We start from the raw sequence: 16,390 nt of genomic DNA, 5'->3' as shown, positions 1-16,390 counted from the left end.
ATCTTATTTCTGAGGATAATTTTTGTAAAAGAACAATCTCTTGTCCTTTGTAAAAGAATACATAAAATTTTCATTCTAGTGTTGGTTTTTGTTTACAGTATATGTTTTCCCCGTGTTAGTACTTTTTTTCTTTTTTCAAAAATGTGATTTGTGTTTATACAGTATAACTCATGAAACCATTCCTTATCACTTGAAGTTCAGGATGACCTCTGCAAGCATTAGGATTGAAGGAATAACAATGCCCTAATTTTGCATTAGATCTAAAACCAGCACACAATTCAAAAAGACAGTACATCTCATGATAAAAGAAATACTTGTAAATGCTGTAGCTTTTCACTCAACTTACAGAAATTTAATTGACAGCAGCTATTTGACTGTGGAGCACGATATTGACGTGTCATTGGGATAAACTGTGTATTATCTTGCCTAAAATTCTCCTCATTTCGAATCATAGATACGGGATAACCTGGCAATAAGCCTGGATAACCAGTCTTCTCCATCTCCTCCTGCCTTGATCCCACCGCTCAGAATGTTTGCATCATGGCTATTTAAGGCAAGTGAATATGTATTTATTCCTTTATTGTAATTTCCCCTTCCTTTCTGAAATTGAGTTTAAAAAATGTAATTGCCCAAGGCTGCATGTTTTGAAGACAGGCTGGGTCTTACTCAAGCCAGCGCTTCCCACATCTCCATAAACAACTTTGTGGGCAACTGAGAAGTAAATGAAGGGACAAAATGCATCTGCGTCTGGGGATGATTAAATCTCTAAACGTCTCCTTGGCAGGCGACGACGCTGCCCGACGACTATAAGGAAGGCAAACTCCAAGCCTATAAGCTGATCTGCTCCATGATGACCCGGCGCCAGGACGTCCTGCCCAACTCAGACTTCCTGGTGCATTTTTACCTCGTCATGCACCTGGGACTGACCAGCGAGGACCAGGTATCTGTGAAGCCTCCGTTGCATGTGTCATGTTTTTGCAGATGAAATTGGGGTTTATGAAAGTACCCCTGAAAGTCGAAATTCTCCATAGTTTCAAGTCTTTCACATGCAGCAGCACCAGTGGCCTTTCAGGAATGAGTCCGACGTGTCTCATCCAGGCTGCTTCTCCCCACTGACTCTACATTTCACCAACCGAATTTGAATTTTACTCTGTGGCCTGTCCAGTTCTGTGTGATCTAATCTCTGCCTGTTGCCAGCCTCAGAAATACTCATCTCACTCATCTTTTTGCTGGGGTTCTACATTAGATATTGGGTTATGAAGAAAATGACTTTGGTCATTTAAAAATGTTTGAAAGCTACTGTTTAAGGAGTTAGGATATTCTCGAGAATGACCTCACCTTAAATCATGGTTTCTGACATCTCTTGAAGGGGAAGTAATTTCTCTTAAAGAAATGTGATTGGTGGTTAAGTTGAAACAGAAGGGCCATAGGAGCCACCGACAGTCACCAGCCTGTAGCCTCTGGCCTTCCTCCTTCTAGAAGCCCCCTGCTTGTGGGCAGAAGACAGGGAAGGGGGTGGGACCACTGACTCAACTTACTATCTGAATATCAAGCAGGCAAGTGACATGATTGGTTTGTGAAGCTTGAGATTGTCCTGGACTTTACTTGGAGGATGGGTTTAGAAATGTGACAGTACTAGGATAGAGTAGGACATTGGGCCTGGAGATTAAGGAGGAAGTCATTAAACAAATATAGGTTTTGTTTTTTTTTGTTTAATGGCAAGAAATCAGATGGTAGCATTGGAGGTGGGAAAAAGGAAAGGGAAGAGTTTAAGAAAATGTGAAGGCATTTAATTTTAGCACCAGGTCCTCTTGACTGATAGCTTGACTGGGTTTCCCTGATGGCTCAGTTGATAAAGAATCCGCCTGCAATGCAGGAGACCCCGGTTCAGTTCCTGGGTCAGGAAGATCCACTGGAGAAGGAATAGGCTACCCACTCCAGTATTCTGGTCTAGAGGATTCCATGGACTGTGTGGTCCATGGGGTTGCAAACAGTCAGACATGACTGAGCGACTTTTACTTCACTTCCTCTTGACTGATTATAGGTTTGGGAATGTTTCAGAATTTACCCTTTAAATTGATAATACTTATCAGTGAACTTGAGTCATTTGTGAACTCCCGAGTAGCCATTCTTTTTGTCTTTAGTTGATGCTTTGAATATATGATGCAGACACACAAACCTTTTGATACATGTGAGAAGTCATTCTCCAAATTTGCCAGCCTGGCCTTGTGCCCTGTTTAAAACCCTTGTGAAATATTCCCTGCTGGGCTTCCCTTGTAGCTCAGTTGGTAAAGAGTCTGCCTGCAGTGCAGGAGACCTGGGTTCGATCCCTGGGTTGGGAAGATCCCCTGGAGAAGGAAATGGCAACCCACTCCAGTATCCTTTCCTGGAAAATCTCATGAACAGAGGAGCCTGGTGGGCTGCAGTCCATGGGGTGGCAAAGAGTCAGGCACAACTGAGCGACTAACACTGAACTAACTAACTTAACTTAAACTCTTCGAGCTTTAGTCATTGAGCTTTTCCCCTGAAGTAATAGCCATACTGTCCTACTGTGTTGTCTCTGTCATATTCACTACATTTCCAGCAGCGTGCAGTGGACATCTGTAGAGCAGGTTGGACTTAGGTGCATGTAGAAGTAGGGATGTGTGAGTAGTCTTGTTTGTACTCCTTGCTGAGATACGTTGCAGCCATCATTGCAGATGAAAGCATGTTTTATAGAATGATGCACCTCAGGGCATGTGGAAGATTAAGGGTAAAAATAGGAAAGAAAATTAACTCACATATATTAATGAGATCCCTCAGTGACAGAACCAAGAGAGGAAGGTGCAGTTAACAACTCTGTACCTTAAAGCAGCATTTTGCTAAGCTTTGCAGGAAAAACATCTACCTGGGAATAATAATCAGCTGTACAATCTCTGTAGAATTCTTTGTAGAATTTAATACAAATAAATTTGAAGTCAGCTGTAAACACTGAGTATTTCTAGAATGAGTTTTCCAGAAAGTCATGTAAATAGGTGTGTTTAGAGTCCTTCCTATTTTAAAGCATGTTGGAATAAAAATGAAACAGTAAAATGAGATGAGATCTGTATATTATAACATTTGAGAACCCCTAACATTATTTCAAAAATGGGATTTTGCAGGGTAGAAAAAAGGTTTCAAAGTTTATATGTAAAATTTTAACACTTTAATGTATGCCTTATTTTTGGTTAAGTTTGATCTTTTGTAGTTCATTTTAAAATACATAAATCTTAAATGATGGCCCACTGCTAGTAGTAATCCCACCATCCAGACTTCTAAGAGAGAACAGGGATATCATAAATCTCTATTTTATAATCAGCCTTTTGTTTTGACCATTAGAAGCTCATGTTTTTATGTTTCATAGAATTGACTATTTTGCTGTAACCTTAACAATTATTGGTATATGTTTGAGAAGTGATGACTGTCTGCCAAACAGAATTACTCTAAATAAACTTTATTCCTTTGCCAGAAGTAAATTATGCAGAAGGCTTTCTAATGAAAGAAACTTTTCTCATTTAAGTAAGAAATGCCTCCGGTAATTAGTTTAACTTTTGGTCCACATGTCTAAATAGATCATGGTGGTTGCTCCAGAACTTCTATGACTTCTGGAAACACATGTTATATTAATTATAAAAAGCAAAGAAAGCATGTACTATAAAGAACACAGTGAAATTCAATGTCTTAATTGACAAACTGTGCACCTGTGACTTGGACCATCTCATGACTCTTCCTGTCTTATAAGAGTTTTCAAAGTGCTACGCTTTTATATAGCCTGGGACTAGACATCTTCTTTCTTTCAGAGAGAACCTTGTAAAAAGATATTCCTTTGTTTTTTTTTTTTTATTCTTTTTTTTTTATTTTTTTTTATTCCTTTGTTTTAATGAAATAAGTACTAGCTAATCATTTTAAAATTTTTGACAGATTAGTTTTGTCTTCCAAATAAAATCCGAGATGAATTTCTTCCTCTCGCCTCTGGGTGGCACTCTTGTCTGCACGATGGTGGTTCACTGGCCAAACAGAGCCTTGAAAGTTCCCGGGAGACCCAGTTCCCTGAGGAGCTTGGTGCTATGGCCTGGCCCAAGTTACAGATGCTTTCTCAGATCGGAGAGTAGCAAAACCATGTCAGTAGTGACTTAGAAAGTGTGGAATTAGAAATAAGATCTAAAATGTTAAAAGTTCTTTTTTTCAAACATAAGAGCACTTACAGTAATGGAAGATTTCTTTTTGTTAAAAAAAAAAAAAGTTATAAAATATCTCTCTGATGATGTTCTGTGTTACAGTCATATAAAGTAGCAATTTCATCTAATATAATAACAAATTAGTTACATAAACAAATACAGTCATTTCTGTATTCTAAAAAAGTAATCGGAATACATATACCAAACAGCTTGAATTAAAAATGTAGCACATTCCAAACCAACTGCTTTTAATATTGTTTGGACCAGTTACTCAACAGTTTCATAGATAAAACCATGGCCTTATCGAGTGACATGTCCTACAGTAAGATGTGTATAGCGGGAGTTTATGGTTTATTGGTGTGATGGAGAAAATGCTTTGAAGTAGCTTTGTTTTTCCTTGACTATGAATTTTTTAAGAAAAAATGGATCCTGTTGCTGATTTAGAAAATAATTAAGATGGTAAAGACTTTCAAAAATAACTATAAATTATGAGTAAGATTCAGGAAGGCTCTCGGGACTGCCTGGACTGGTTGTGCAGGGGGTCTTCTTGCTGGCTTCCCTCCGGCCTATTGCTCTGTGTCTGGGCTGGGGAGGGGGAGGGTCGCCATCTCTGCACCACCGCAGTGCCAGACCCGGGGCTGGGAACTTGTGATGTTGTCCATCGATTCTTCTCTGCCGTTCAGTTAGACAAATATCATGACCCGCTGTATAAATAGCTAAGGCTCAAAAGATATTGAGGGCATTTGCCCAGCGCCACACATGAGAAGGGCTATGAGAGCTCTCGGGAAGCCTGGCTTATTCCACAGGGTCTGTCTCTCCCGTGGATTCAACACCACACACGTCGGGCAAACAAACAGGCCTCAGCCACGTCCCTCCTCCTGTCGTGTCTCACCTGGGCTTTGTCCTCAGTCCTGCCCCCAACTCAGAGTCCTCCTCCCTTGGGCCCCTGCTCCCACCCGGCTCCTCACCAGCTTCTCTTCCAAAGCTGTTCCTGGTTCTGCTTCGTTTGTCCTAATACTTAAGCAGCTTTTTTACCTCAGTCTCCCCCTCTGAATATGTGGACATGAAAGGAGCTAGGGTTTGGATTTATTAAAAACAGTTCCTATTAATTTCATCATTATTTAAAACATATGGACAGATCAATATGTGTGAAATGGAAAAGGACAGTTGAGGAAAGGAATGTTATTTTTATGTTTCTAAGAACATATATCAAAGACTGGAAAGTTTTCTTTGCTTAAAATTTAAGTAAACTATTTTTTAACAATGACTTACAGATTGAAGGTCTTAATGCAATTTGTCTGTTAAATACATCAAAGTTAAATTCGCCTTTAAATGTGGAGCTTACATCAGTGCAATTATGGTTGCAAATTTGCATATAAAAATTTTGGGAAATGAGGGTCTTTGTCGTTTTCATCTATGATGTTGCATTGTTGTGCATGTGTGCTCAGTCGCTTCAGTTGTGTCCGACTCTTTGCGAACCCATCTACCATAGCCCACCAGGCTCCTTTGTCCGTGGGGTTCTCCAGGCAACAATACTAGAATGGGTCTCCATGCCCTCCTCCGGGGGATCTTCCTGAGCCAGGGATCAGACCTGCATTTGCCGGCAGATTCTTTACCACTGAGTCACCAGGGAAGTCGTGTTATCATATTTGGTAACAAACCAAAAAGCACGAGGCTGCTCCCAGGTGGGGAAATGGGTTTAGCAAAGTCTGCTGCAGCTCCGGACCCTCGATACGTGAAGTCAGGATGCAGTATAAGGGGTGACAGTTAGGAGCCTGGGCTCCCAGCCTTCTGTGCTCCAGGCCCAGCATCCTTCTGAGTAGACAAGTGATAGACCTCCTTACACCTCGGCCCCCTGACCTGCATATGATTGTAGTGCCTCCCTGAGGGGGCCCCTGGGAGACTTTGAGGGTGTAGACAGAGGAACACACTCAGTTTGAGGCCGCCACTGTGCTTGGTGAGCACAGACCCTCGTGGTGACACCGAGGATGCCGAGGAAGGCAGGGCAGTCCCTTGGCCAAATGAGCCCATTTTATTTTTCCGATGTCTTGGGGTGTTGGTTTTTTTTTTCCCTCCTCCATATAGTCTCTTACTTTGGAACATAACCATTTGATTAAAACCTGTTACTAGGCATCCTGGAATTTCAGAATGTAGTATGGTTGTGAGAGTTGGACTATAAAGAAAGCTGAGAGCCGAAGAATTGATGCTTTTGAACTGTGGTGTTGGAGAAGACTCTTGAGAGTCCCTTGGACTGCAAGGAGATCTAACCAGTCCATCCTAAAGGAGATCAGTCCTGGGTGTTCATTGGAAAGACTGATGCTGAAGCTGAAACTCCAATACTTTGGCCACCTGATGCGAAGAACCGATTCATTGGGAAAGACCCTGATGCTGGGAAAGATCGAAGGCGGGAGGAGAAGTGGATGACAGAGGATGAGGTGGTTGGATGGCATCACCGACTCAATGGACATGAGTTTGAGTAAGCTCCGGGAGTTAGTGATGGACAGGGTGGCCTGGCGTGCTGCAGTCCTCGGGGTTGCAAAGATTCGGGCACGACTGAGCGACTGAACTGAGCCGAGTGAGAAACAATGACTTCACCTGCGGTGGGTCAGATACGAGGAATGACGTGTCCAGGGACCTTGTGACCTGGATGTCTCTCATGTGTCCTGGCCACTGGCTTCCTTTCCAGGCACTCCTGACCCCCAGCAGCACGTGCCCGCTGTGGGATCGATGCCAGAGGGCTGGACACCCTGGCGGCCAGTTGACATCCAGCCGTGTTCCAGCCCAGCAGGGGCCCCGTGTGGTTCTAGACGGCAGGTGGGGCGGCCTGCATTGCTCCAGCCGCTGCATAGCTGGCAGCCAAGACCCTGCCGGGGCCACACCCCAGGCTGGGTGCCTGGCTGGGCAGGGTTGCCGCCTGGGTCCTCTAGCCAGTCTATGAGCCCTCTAATGCCCTGATAGAAACCCCTCCTGTCTCAGACTCAGCACAGGAAATCTTTCGTTTGTAAGAACCTGGCTCCCCCAGTGATGTCCTGGGAGGCACCAGTGGTGTGGGATCCAGGCGGCTCGATGTTTCAGGTGCTAAAAGCACTGGGAGCATTTCTTTCTCCCGCCCCCTCGCCCCAGCTAATTTGTTTTGTAGCCAAGAGTATTTAACTTGTTTTAGGAACATTTTTGCTTTCACTTCCATACACATTTTAGTGCATCTTTTCTCTACCAGTGCTAAAGGAAACATAGTTTTAAAACATCAGGTACAGAGGAATATTCTATCATAGAAGTCACAACAATTCCTGATTTTCTTAACGGATGTTACAACCTCCTCTCATGAGATACATGATGGAATAATATAATAATAAACAGTCATTTGTAAGGAGATCCCAAGGGGCCCCTCGGTGAGCATGAGGCTCAGCAGTGAGCCCTGAAAGCAAGGTGCGGGGGTGACACTTGTAAATTGGCCATACCTGCTTCTTCTAATAACCCCAGACAGCCTGTATCATGCAGCAATATGTAATAATTGCATCACCTTTTCTCAGACAAAGAATCGTTCTTTGCTGGAAATTTAGACATAACTAGAACCGTGTATGTGTGCTATACATAAATTTATAAATATATTTACAGCAAAACATAAGTGAATGTTCAGTTTTAGAAAAAGTGAAGAATTAACATGTCAGATTGGAGACTTACCTTATCTCCTCTCCAAGGAAATACTTCTAATACATCTCTAAAGTTCTTATTCTATACAGGGAGTGATTGTTACCCAAGTTTGAATTCATGGGATTTTAATTTGGTGCTGGCAGGATAAAGTGCATATTTATAAATTTAAAGGTCCAGCTAATGTTGGGAAGGTTAAATAATCTTGATGTGTGTCAGTAGAGGAACTTTAGAAGCCTATCTTAAAAGCTTCATCAGAAAACAATTTTTAAAAATTGTAGGTTTGTTGCAATAAATGAAATAAGATGAATTGCAGGCCTTCTTCCTAAGGTTTTTAAGAATGGGAAAATGTATATTCCAAGACTCCAGGATTTCAGATGGCTTTAGAATATATTCAGCATTTGACTTTAATGGATGACAAGCCTCGTACTGGGAACTCTCAGACCTGGGCGCTCGATTGAGCTCTGTCCCCCACCGGCCTCAGGGACCTTGCCCCACCACAGGTGGTCAAGTGGATGAGGGGGCCCCGGGGACCTCAGAGGCCCTTCCTTGAGCCTTACTTGGTCCTCTGATTTATTGTTAGACAGTTTATTATTAGGGCCACATTGTCCTTTCCTCAATATAGTAAAAGCTTCAATGACCTTTTCCCATTGAGCACTTTTCCCCACCATAGTAAAGACCAGCGCAGTTCTGAGGGTGTATCTGGTGGTATGAGACCCACAGACAATGAGTGTCTGTAACATCCATCCTCTTGTGAAAAGGGCTGCCTGAGCAATGCCCACACTGCAGAGATGGAACCATGCTGAACACCCCTAGATGTCGGCTGGTTTGGAAGCAGCTCATGGGGCAGTGGGCATCCAGCAGGACTTGCAAGGATGGTGGGAGGACAAGAAGCAGGATGGGGTTTCTCAGGCCACGTTGAAGGAGCAACAACCAGGGTGGTTTTGATCTAGTGCCTGATGGGTGCGTGGACATGACATGTGGACGTGGATGCGGGCAGCACTGGAGAGAGCCTTGTTTAGATCTGAGTTTGTCCCATGGATAATGGGGAGTTGAGCACAAGTGCATTAGGAAGCTTGAGGCTCGGTGGTTGTGTGGGGTGGACCATGGCCAGGAGGGCCATGACAAGAGGCACAGAACTGGGCGAGGATTTATGTGCGTGTGTGAGTTTATTTATATGTGTGTATACATGTCTGTGTGTGTATTTATGTTGTTTGTTGTTGCTGTTTTATTCACTAAATCGTTTCCATCTCTTTAGCGACCCCATGGACTATAGCCCACCAGGCTCCTCTGCCCATGGGATTATCCCTGTAAGAATACTGGAGTGTATTACCATTTCCTTCTCCAGGGGATCTTCCCTTTGCAGGGATCGAACCTGTGTCTCCTGCATTGGCAGGCAGATTCTTTACCACTGAGCCACCAAGGGAAGCCCTGTGTATTTATATACTTGTGTGCATGTATGTTGTATGTTTTGTGTGTGGAATATTGTGGCCCAGTGGGGTGTAGGGCTGAATGCTAAGTGCCCCAAGAAGGCAGGATCTCCTGGCACTGTGTTCATTTTTTTTTTTTCTCAAAGCAAGCATTGGTTTGGGAAAGCAAGGTGATGAATTGAGAAAAAGTGGGAGCAGGGCAGGATGGGACCCCCCTCCTTCCCATGGACATTGCAGCACCAGGGCAGACTCAGTGGATGTGTCAGAGGGTACACCCAGGGATGCTCCCAAAGAATTCTCACCTGCTGGGAAGTAGAAATGTACGGGAAAGACTTCCAGGCACATTTTCTCTCCACATGAGAGAAGGTGTTCTCTAATCCTGCCGGAATTCAAGCTGACTGTAGATTTATTTACAGTTATTAAGCTAGAACTTCTGAAAGTCTCAGTTATTTTGTGTTGCCTTAGCCCATTTTGTTACTGTGTGTTTTTGAAAGTAATGAGATGCTTAAAAGCAAACGTCTATTTTTCTAAAAATATAATTCCCATTAGCTTGAATTTACATTAGTCAAATTGAATGGTATTTTACTGAAAAAAGGGTTTGCTGTAGCAATAAATGAAACTTTCAAGGTTTAGGTTTGATGGAAGGGTAAATATTTACAAGGATAGTTGGTGTGTGTTAGTCATCTCCTGCTGTGTATCCTTAAGTTAATAATAATTCCTACTGTGTGCTTGTTGTCCAGACCCCAAATGATGAAATGTCTGTAGCACAGAGTCAGTCTTAGTTTAGGTAGTATCCACTGGTTCCTGAGTGTTTCCCATAAGGTTTCATGAGAATGGACAAGCCATAGATGAGTCAGGTTTCATCAAAGAACATTCTATTATAACTTGGTTCAGCTTCTCAATGGCCATGGAGACTTAAGATAGATGACTGCACCAGAACAACAGACTGCAGGGCTTTTTCTTTCTCTTTTCAGCTGTAAAGCCAGTCATTATTTTCATTAAGCTGCAGTCCAAGCCCCCTGACACCTAACTAAGGAAAGTAGAACTATGTGAAAGGTAACAGATGGTGGAGGCTGGAATGATGAGGGTGACACGTGTGCTGCCAAGTTGTTCCACGGCTTCAAAAGGTGTAAGGTGATCGCCTAGGGGGTGGTCCTGAGAGGAACGGTCCACCTGAGAGGCTAACACTGTGCTTTTGCTGGACTTCCCTTCCTGGGCTGAAAATGTCAAGACTTTCAAATACATGCTACCAGTGAAGGATACTAATTACATCTGTTTAGACATCAGGGTCTAATAAGCGTCTGCATGACATACAGTAAATAAAAATGCAATACAGCAACTCAATATATGTGGAAAATTAAAAGCTTGTATTCCTACTGAATACGCTCACCATGCAGTGTATGAGCTTGCCTGCAGTTTCCAGCAGAGAAAACGTTCTTTTACCTCAAGGCATCTCTCTGGAAGGTCCATGGTCTTTTGAAGCCCAAGTCGCCAGAATCTTCCTTAGCAGGCTCTCAAGGAGAGTGGACACTCCATCAATGTGCCAGTTGATAGAGCATCAAAGGAGTCACAGGAGAGCTCCCTGAACCCACGTGCATCCTGGGGAGGAGCAGGTGACAGTGGCCCCTGAGCTGGACCTTCTGGTTGAGCTTTTCGCTTCGTCAGTTTCAGAGCAGGCATTGACCTTCTTTGGTGGCAAGCTCGCCCCCGTTGACAGGAGAACAGGGATTCCTGAGCCATGGGGGAGCTCTGGGGATCTTGGGTGTGTCTGGAGACGGTCTGGTTGTCACAGTGGGGAGTGGGGCATGCTGGCATCTAGTGAGTAGAGGCCAGGGATGTCACACTCTACGGTGCCTAGGACTCCAGCAAAGACTTTACAACCCGGAGAGTCAGCAAAGAGAAGCTGTGCAAGGACGCCAGGGCAGGGGAGGGGCCAGGCCCTGTGAATTAACCCGTGCATTTCGGCAGCCATCAGAGGATGAAAGGAAGCTCCCAGCTTAACCAAGGACCGGAAAACACGTGAAGGTTTAACCAGGGAGACTGAAGCAGGGGAGGCAGGTGTTTTAGGTGAACTGTATGGAAATTGCCAACATGGGACTTTTTCCAAAAAAGAGGGAGGTACAGTTCCTATGGTTCAGCTTGTAAAATAAGGGCTTCCCTGGTGGCTCAGTGATAAAGAATCTGCCTAACATAGAAGACACAGGTTTAATCCCTGGTCCAGGAAGATCCCACCTGCCTCAGAGCAACTATGCCCGTGTGCCACAGCTCCTGAACCTGTGCTCCAGAGTCTGGGGCGGCTGTAGGTGTGAATGCAGTGGGGAGGGGCTCAGGGGGGCTCTGTTCCCCCACGCAGGTCACTGGGGGAGCCAACAGGGGGAAGGTGAGCAGAGCACAGCCTTTGTGGTGGCAGGTCAGCCCATGGGCACAGATGGTGGCTTTCTTCAGAGGTCCGGAGCCCTGTCTGGTAAGAGATCAGGCCGGGGGACTTCCCAGCCCGGTGTCCGGTTCACACCAGTGTCCGGTTCACACCAGGCACGGTGACCCATTTGGGATTTGCAGCCTCTCACACTCTAGGGTATCTGTCCTGGGCCACGTGGCCTGGCCACCACACAGGCAGCCTAAGGAAAGGGGCATCCACTGTGGGGCTTGAGCCCTGACCTTGCATGTGGATCTCTGTTTCCTTGCATCTGTGACCACACAGGCTCGTCTGGCTTGAGGTTCTTGTCCCATGAAGTAGGGTCCTAGCGGCTGTCTTAGGGGCCTTGGAAAGGTGAGCACAATGAAACCCCAGTGCCAGATAGCAGAAAGGATTCCGTGTGACCGGAATATTGCCTATTGACCTACAAGTTCTTCTTTAAACATTTAGAACTCGAAGAAGATTCTTGAGAAAATTCACATGTTTCCTTTAGGCAGAGAAGAAATGAGATGGCTTCTCCCATTTCAAGTACTAAACAGTTACTTGGGCGAGGAGGCTGCTTCAACTACATTTGGAAGGGAGGGATTTTTTTTTTTTTTAATATAAGAGATTTTAAAATCATGATTGTGAGTTATGGTCCATCAGGATCGACCTTGGATACAAGGAAACAATGTCAAGAAGAGCATTGTAAATGGAAGTTTTGTTTCTGGAAGGAAGTGCTCTCCTTGTGGGGATTAATCTCTTTTTGTGTGTTGATTTCTTTTTAACGCATAACAATAAGTGGCAGGGTGGTAATTGCAGATTGTTCAGCTATTAATGCTATTTACTGGAACACAGTTCAGAGAGAACATTGTTTTATAAAGAAACAATAAACAACAGTTCTCTTTTGTTCTTCTGTGGAAAAATATCTTTTGGTAGGTATTTGTGGGCTTGAGAGATGTTAGCAAAAGAGAACCTTTTAGTAATAAGACGTTAAAATAAAATACCTTTTTTTTTTTTTTTAACTCTAGTCTTGGGTGAGCGTGTGCAAGATGGTGCTTCTGTGAAGACCCAAAGCCTATGTGTCAACTGTTGCTTCCTTCCCTGGGTCCCTGTGGAGGGCTGGCTAATCCACAGTGGGTCCCGATGATCTGGGCCTCTCTCTCAACTGTACAGGGCTGCCCCCTGCCCCTTGGGGTCATTGCTTAGAGAAGGTTTCCCCTGTGATCGCACCTCCATGGGCATCAGGGCTGCGTGTCTAGTGTATACATTCCGGAAGCACATTTTTAAGCCACGGCAGCCACTTGTTGACTTCACTTGAAAGTATAGCTTTAAAAATATATTTGCATTCTTAAGCAGAGTGAATGAGGTGAGAGAATACTTTGCTCTTGAAAGTGTTGCCCTCAGCGTGGTGCTGTGCATTCGAGGCTCTCTGCTCCCGGATGTCCAGGGGGTCCTCATTGACCCCGAGGTCACAGTTTCTCTTCTGATGCTTGAGTTTGTGTCCACACCTTGGTCTCTTTCTGGCCTTGATTGACCTCTTACTCACTGTGTATAAAATGGAAAGGTCGAATGATGACCTTTCAGATCTTCCTTCTCTAAGGTTTTGTGGTCCCAAGGAACACTAAATACCCTGTCACGCAGACTCAGTGAATCTTCCCCGCCGTGGATTTCGGTACTTCTTTCTGAGAACAGGCGTGTGCGTTGGAGCCTAATCTGGGTCTTTGCATGAGGGTGAGGAACTGTTGTGGACAGTTATACCTGCCCTGCATATTGGCCATGGCCTTGGGCGGCACCTGAGTGTGTTCAGCTTATGGTTTTCTCTAAGAATTTCTTTTCAGTATTATGTTCAGTTCAGTCACTCAGTTGTGTCTGACTCTTTGCGACCCCATGGACTGCAGCACGCAAGGCCTCCCTGTCCATCAACAACTCCAAGAGTTTACTCAAACTCATGTCCATTGAGTCAGTGATGCCATCTAACCATCTCATCCTCTGTTGTCCCTTTCTCCTCCCGCCTTCAATCTTTCCCAGCATCAGGGTCTTTTCAAATGAGTCAGTTCTTTTCATCAAGTGGCCAAAGTATTGGAGTTTCAGCTTCAACATCAGCCCTTCCAGTGAATATTCAGGACTAATTTCCTTTAGGATGGACTGGTTGGACTGATTCACTGTCATGAGGAGCGTCTATTTCTAGCTGAGGCATTCCTGAGACAGGACAAACAGGGAACCTGGAAACAGTGTGGCTGCCTGTCTAATACCTACGTACATGTGCGTGGTTCACTCCCTGGGGCTTCCCTGGTATCTTCAGGCAGTAAAGAAGATCTGCCTGCCAATGCAGGAGATACAGGTTCCATCCCTGAGTTGGGAATATCCCCTGGAGAAGGAAATGGCAACCCACTCCAGGATTCCTGCCTACGAAATCCCATAGACAGAGGAGTCCAGTGGGCTACAGTCTGTGGGGTCGCAAAAGAGACATGACTGAGCAACTAAACAACGTGGTCCACTCATGGGAATAACTTCTACCTTGATGATGATGTAGGTTCTCACATGATTAGGTGCCATTAGTGTGTTTCTGACCAGCCTGTGCTCAGTGAGGCTGTGACCCCTGCTTCTGCTGCAGAATACCGTCAAAGCTATTAGGGACAAGGTGGAGGAGAGCGTGGAGAGACTTGACTGTTTGGCCTCTTCTGCAACAAGCAGGTGGTAGCCGCAGAGAAAGCAAAGTTAAGCATCCTCCGACCCCCCCCCCCCAGGCCCTGGTATATTCTAGGGATGCACAGATGCCTTTGTGCACAGATCTGACTATCCGGGGCAGTCCTCTTCCAGAACGAGGTGTCCGTGACCAGTGAGCTGAACGCTCAGTCTGCACACGCGAGTCTGGTGTAGCCTCCAAGTGAAAGTGAAAGTCGCCTTAGTCATGTCCGACTCTTTGCAACTGCATAGACTCTAGCCCACCAGGCTTCTCTGTCCATGGAACCCTCCAGGCAAGAATACTGGAGTGGGTTGTCATGCCCTCCTCCAGGGGAGCTTCCTGACCCAGGGATCGAACCCAGGTCTGCCGCATTGCAAGCAGATTCTTTACCATCTGAGCCACCAGGGAAGCCTGACACAGCCTCTGTGCTCCCCTCCCCCCAACCCCCCACCTCGTCATTTACCAGCAGCAGCTCCTTGAAGCCCTCCCTTGCTAAAGTCTCCTCGCGAGGGGTTAATCACCGCTCAGAAGCACCTGCATCACCCTCATTAGGCCAGCCTGTTGTGCAAACTGTCATGTTGTGGATTTGAGGCTTATCAGGGTCACAGCTAAGATGGTCCTTACAGAGGCAGACTGAGGCATCTCCAGGGCCGGGGGGCGGGGGTGGGGGCAGCTGGCAAGTCCCTTCTCTCTGTGACTCTCAGCAGCGTCCCTCATCTTCTGGAATCGTAAATGTGCCAGGACTTTCGGTGGGTTTGCAGCCTCCCTTCTTCAGCCTCCCAAGTTAGTGGTGACAGTGCACGACTCCATGAATATACTAAAAACCACTGAGTTGTAACTCTCTAAAGCATGAATTTTTATTCTAGGTAAATTACATCCAAAGCTTTTATAGACAACAAAAAGAAAAAGAGGCAGGTAAGCAGGCTGGTGACGTTGTCAGCTCCAGTATCAGAATTCATATAGTGTTTCTTAAAATCAGTTAACCAATCAGTCTCCCTTTTCCTGGAGCAATCAGCCCATCTTCATCAGTTTAAAGGCGAGCTGAGTTTTTCTTCTCAGATGAGGGATTCATTGTTAAGCAATCATTAAAAAAAAAAAAAAAATCCGAGGCTCTCCTGTAGGGCTTGTGGTTTGCAGTGGCTTTCTCTGCCATCTGCCTTCTAATTCTGTCCCAGGTCCTACGCATGTGGTTCAAGCAGCAATGCTGTGACCCTTAGAAGTTTGTTTTGTGTTTGTGACTCTCTCCTTTGCTGTGTCTTCTCCGAAGCACTTTTCAGGGTGAGAAGTAGGAGGTGATTTTGTTTCTCCAGCGGCAGAAGGCAGAACCCAATTATTCTGTCCTGTCATATTTCTCCTGGCCTTGGTAACATAGTTACACCCGGAGAAGTCACATTTGTCCAGCACGCATAAAAATCTCTGCCTTTCCGCCAAACAGATTACACCACACTTGGCCTTTTGAGCAGAGAACGAATTGCTTGTACTGCGTATTCCTTGGCCCAGATCCTGAAAGTAATTTTTAAGCTTTGTCCTCTGTGTTTATTTCCAGTGACTTTCTGTAAGGGCAGTGCTTATGACATGATCTGTTAATAACTTTCTTTTTCTTAATATGTATTTTTATTCATTTATTTGACTGCGCTAGGTCTTAGTTGAGGCATGTGGGATCTAGTTCCCCTACCAGGGACCGGACCCCTGCATTGGGAACTCAGTCTTAGCCACCGGGCCACCAGAAGTTCCTGTTATGCTTTTCTTTCCTTTTTTTTTTTTTTGATTAATGAATTTATTTTGATTGGAGAATAATTACTTTACAATATTGTGATGGTTTTTGCCATACATCAACATAAATCGACTTACAGGCCATAGTCATAAAGCCTTTTTATCAGCAAAAGCCCTTCCTGAACTGCTGTAGAGCCTGGCGGGGCCAGGTCACAGTTTGTGGTGTGTAGAAGAGGGCAGGTAAGCTAGAGGAGTAGAGACTCCTCAGCAGTAGTGAGGGGACCTTGGGATTGAACTTTGGTGGGGGGCTCTTCAGATC

At 45.0% G+C, this 16,390-nt stretch overlaps 1 protein-coding gene across 5 annotated transcripts in view; it reads left to right on the top strand.

Moving 5' to 3' along the window:
- RALGAPA2 (Ral GTPase activating protein catalytic subunit alpha 2) overlaps nucleotides 1-16,390 on the top strand; it is a 294,158-nt gene that overhangs the window by 122,345 nt on the left and 155,423 nt on the right. For all 5 annotated transcript variants that reach the window (XM_043478794.1, XM_043478793.1, XM_043478797.1 and 2 more), the window contains 2 exons: nucleotides 455-553; nucleotides 785-940. In XM_043478794.1, coding sequence (XP_043334729.1) covers nucleotides 455-553; nucleotides 785-940 — 255 coding nt within the window. The remainder of the gene's footprint in view (nucleotides 1-454; nucleotides 554-784; nucleotides 941-16,390) is intronic.

This window comes from Cervus canadensis, chromosome 10, assembly GCF_019320065.1.
Source record: "Cervus canadensis isolate Bull #8, Minnesota chromosome 10, ASM1932006v1, whole genome shotgun sequence".
NCBI lineage: Eukaryota > Metazoa > Chordata > Mammalia > Artiodactyla > Cervidae > Cervus > Cervus canadensis.
The sequence above is the reverse complement of the archived record's forward strand: the minus strand, read 5'-3'. Positions and strand labels throughout refer to the sequence as shown.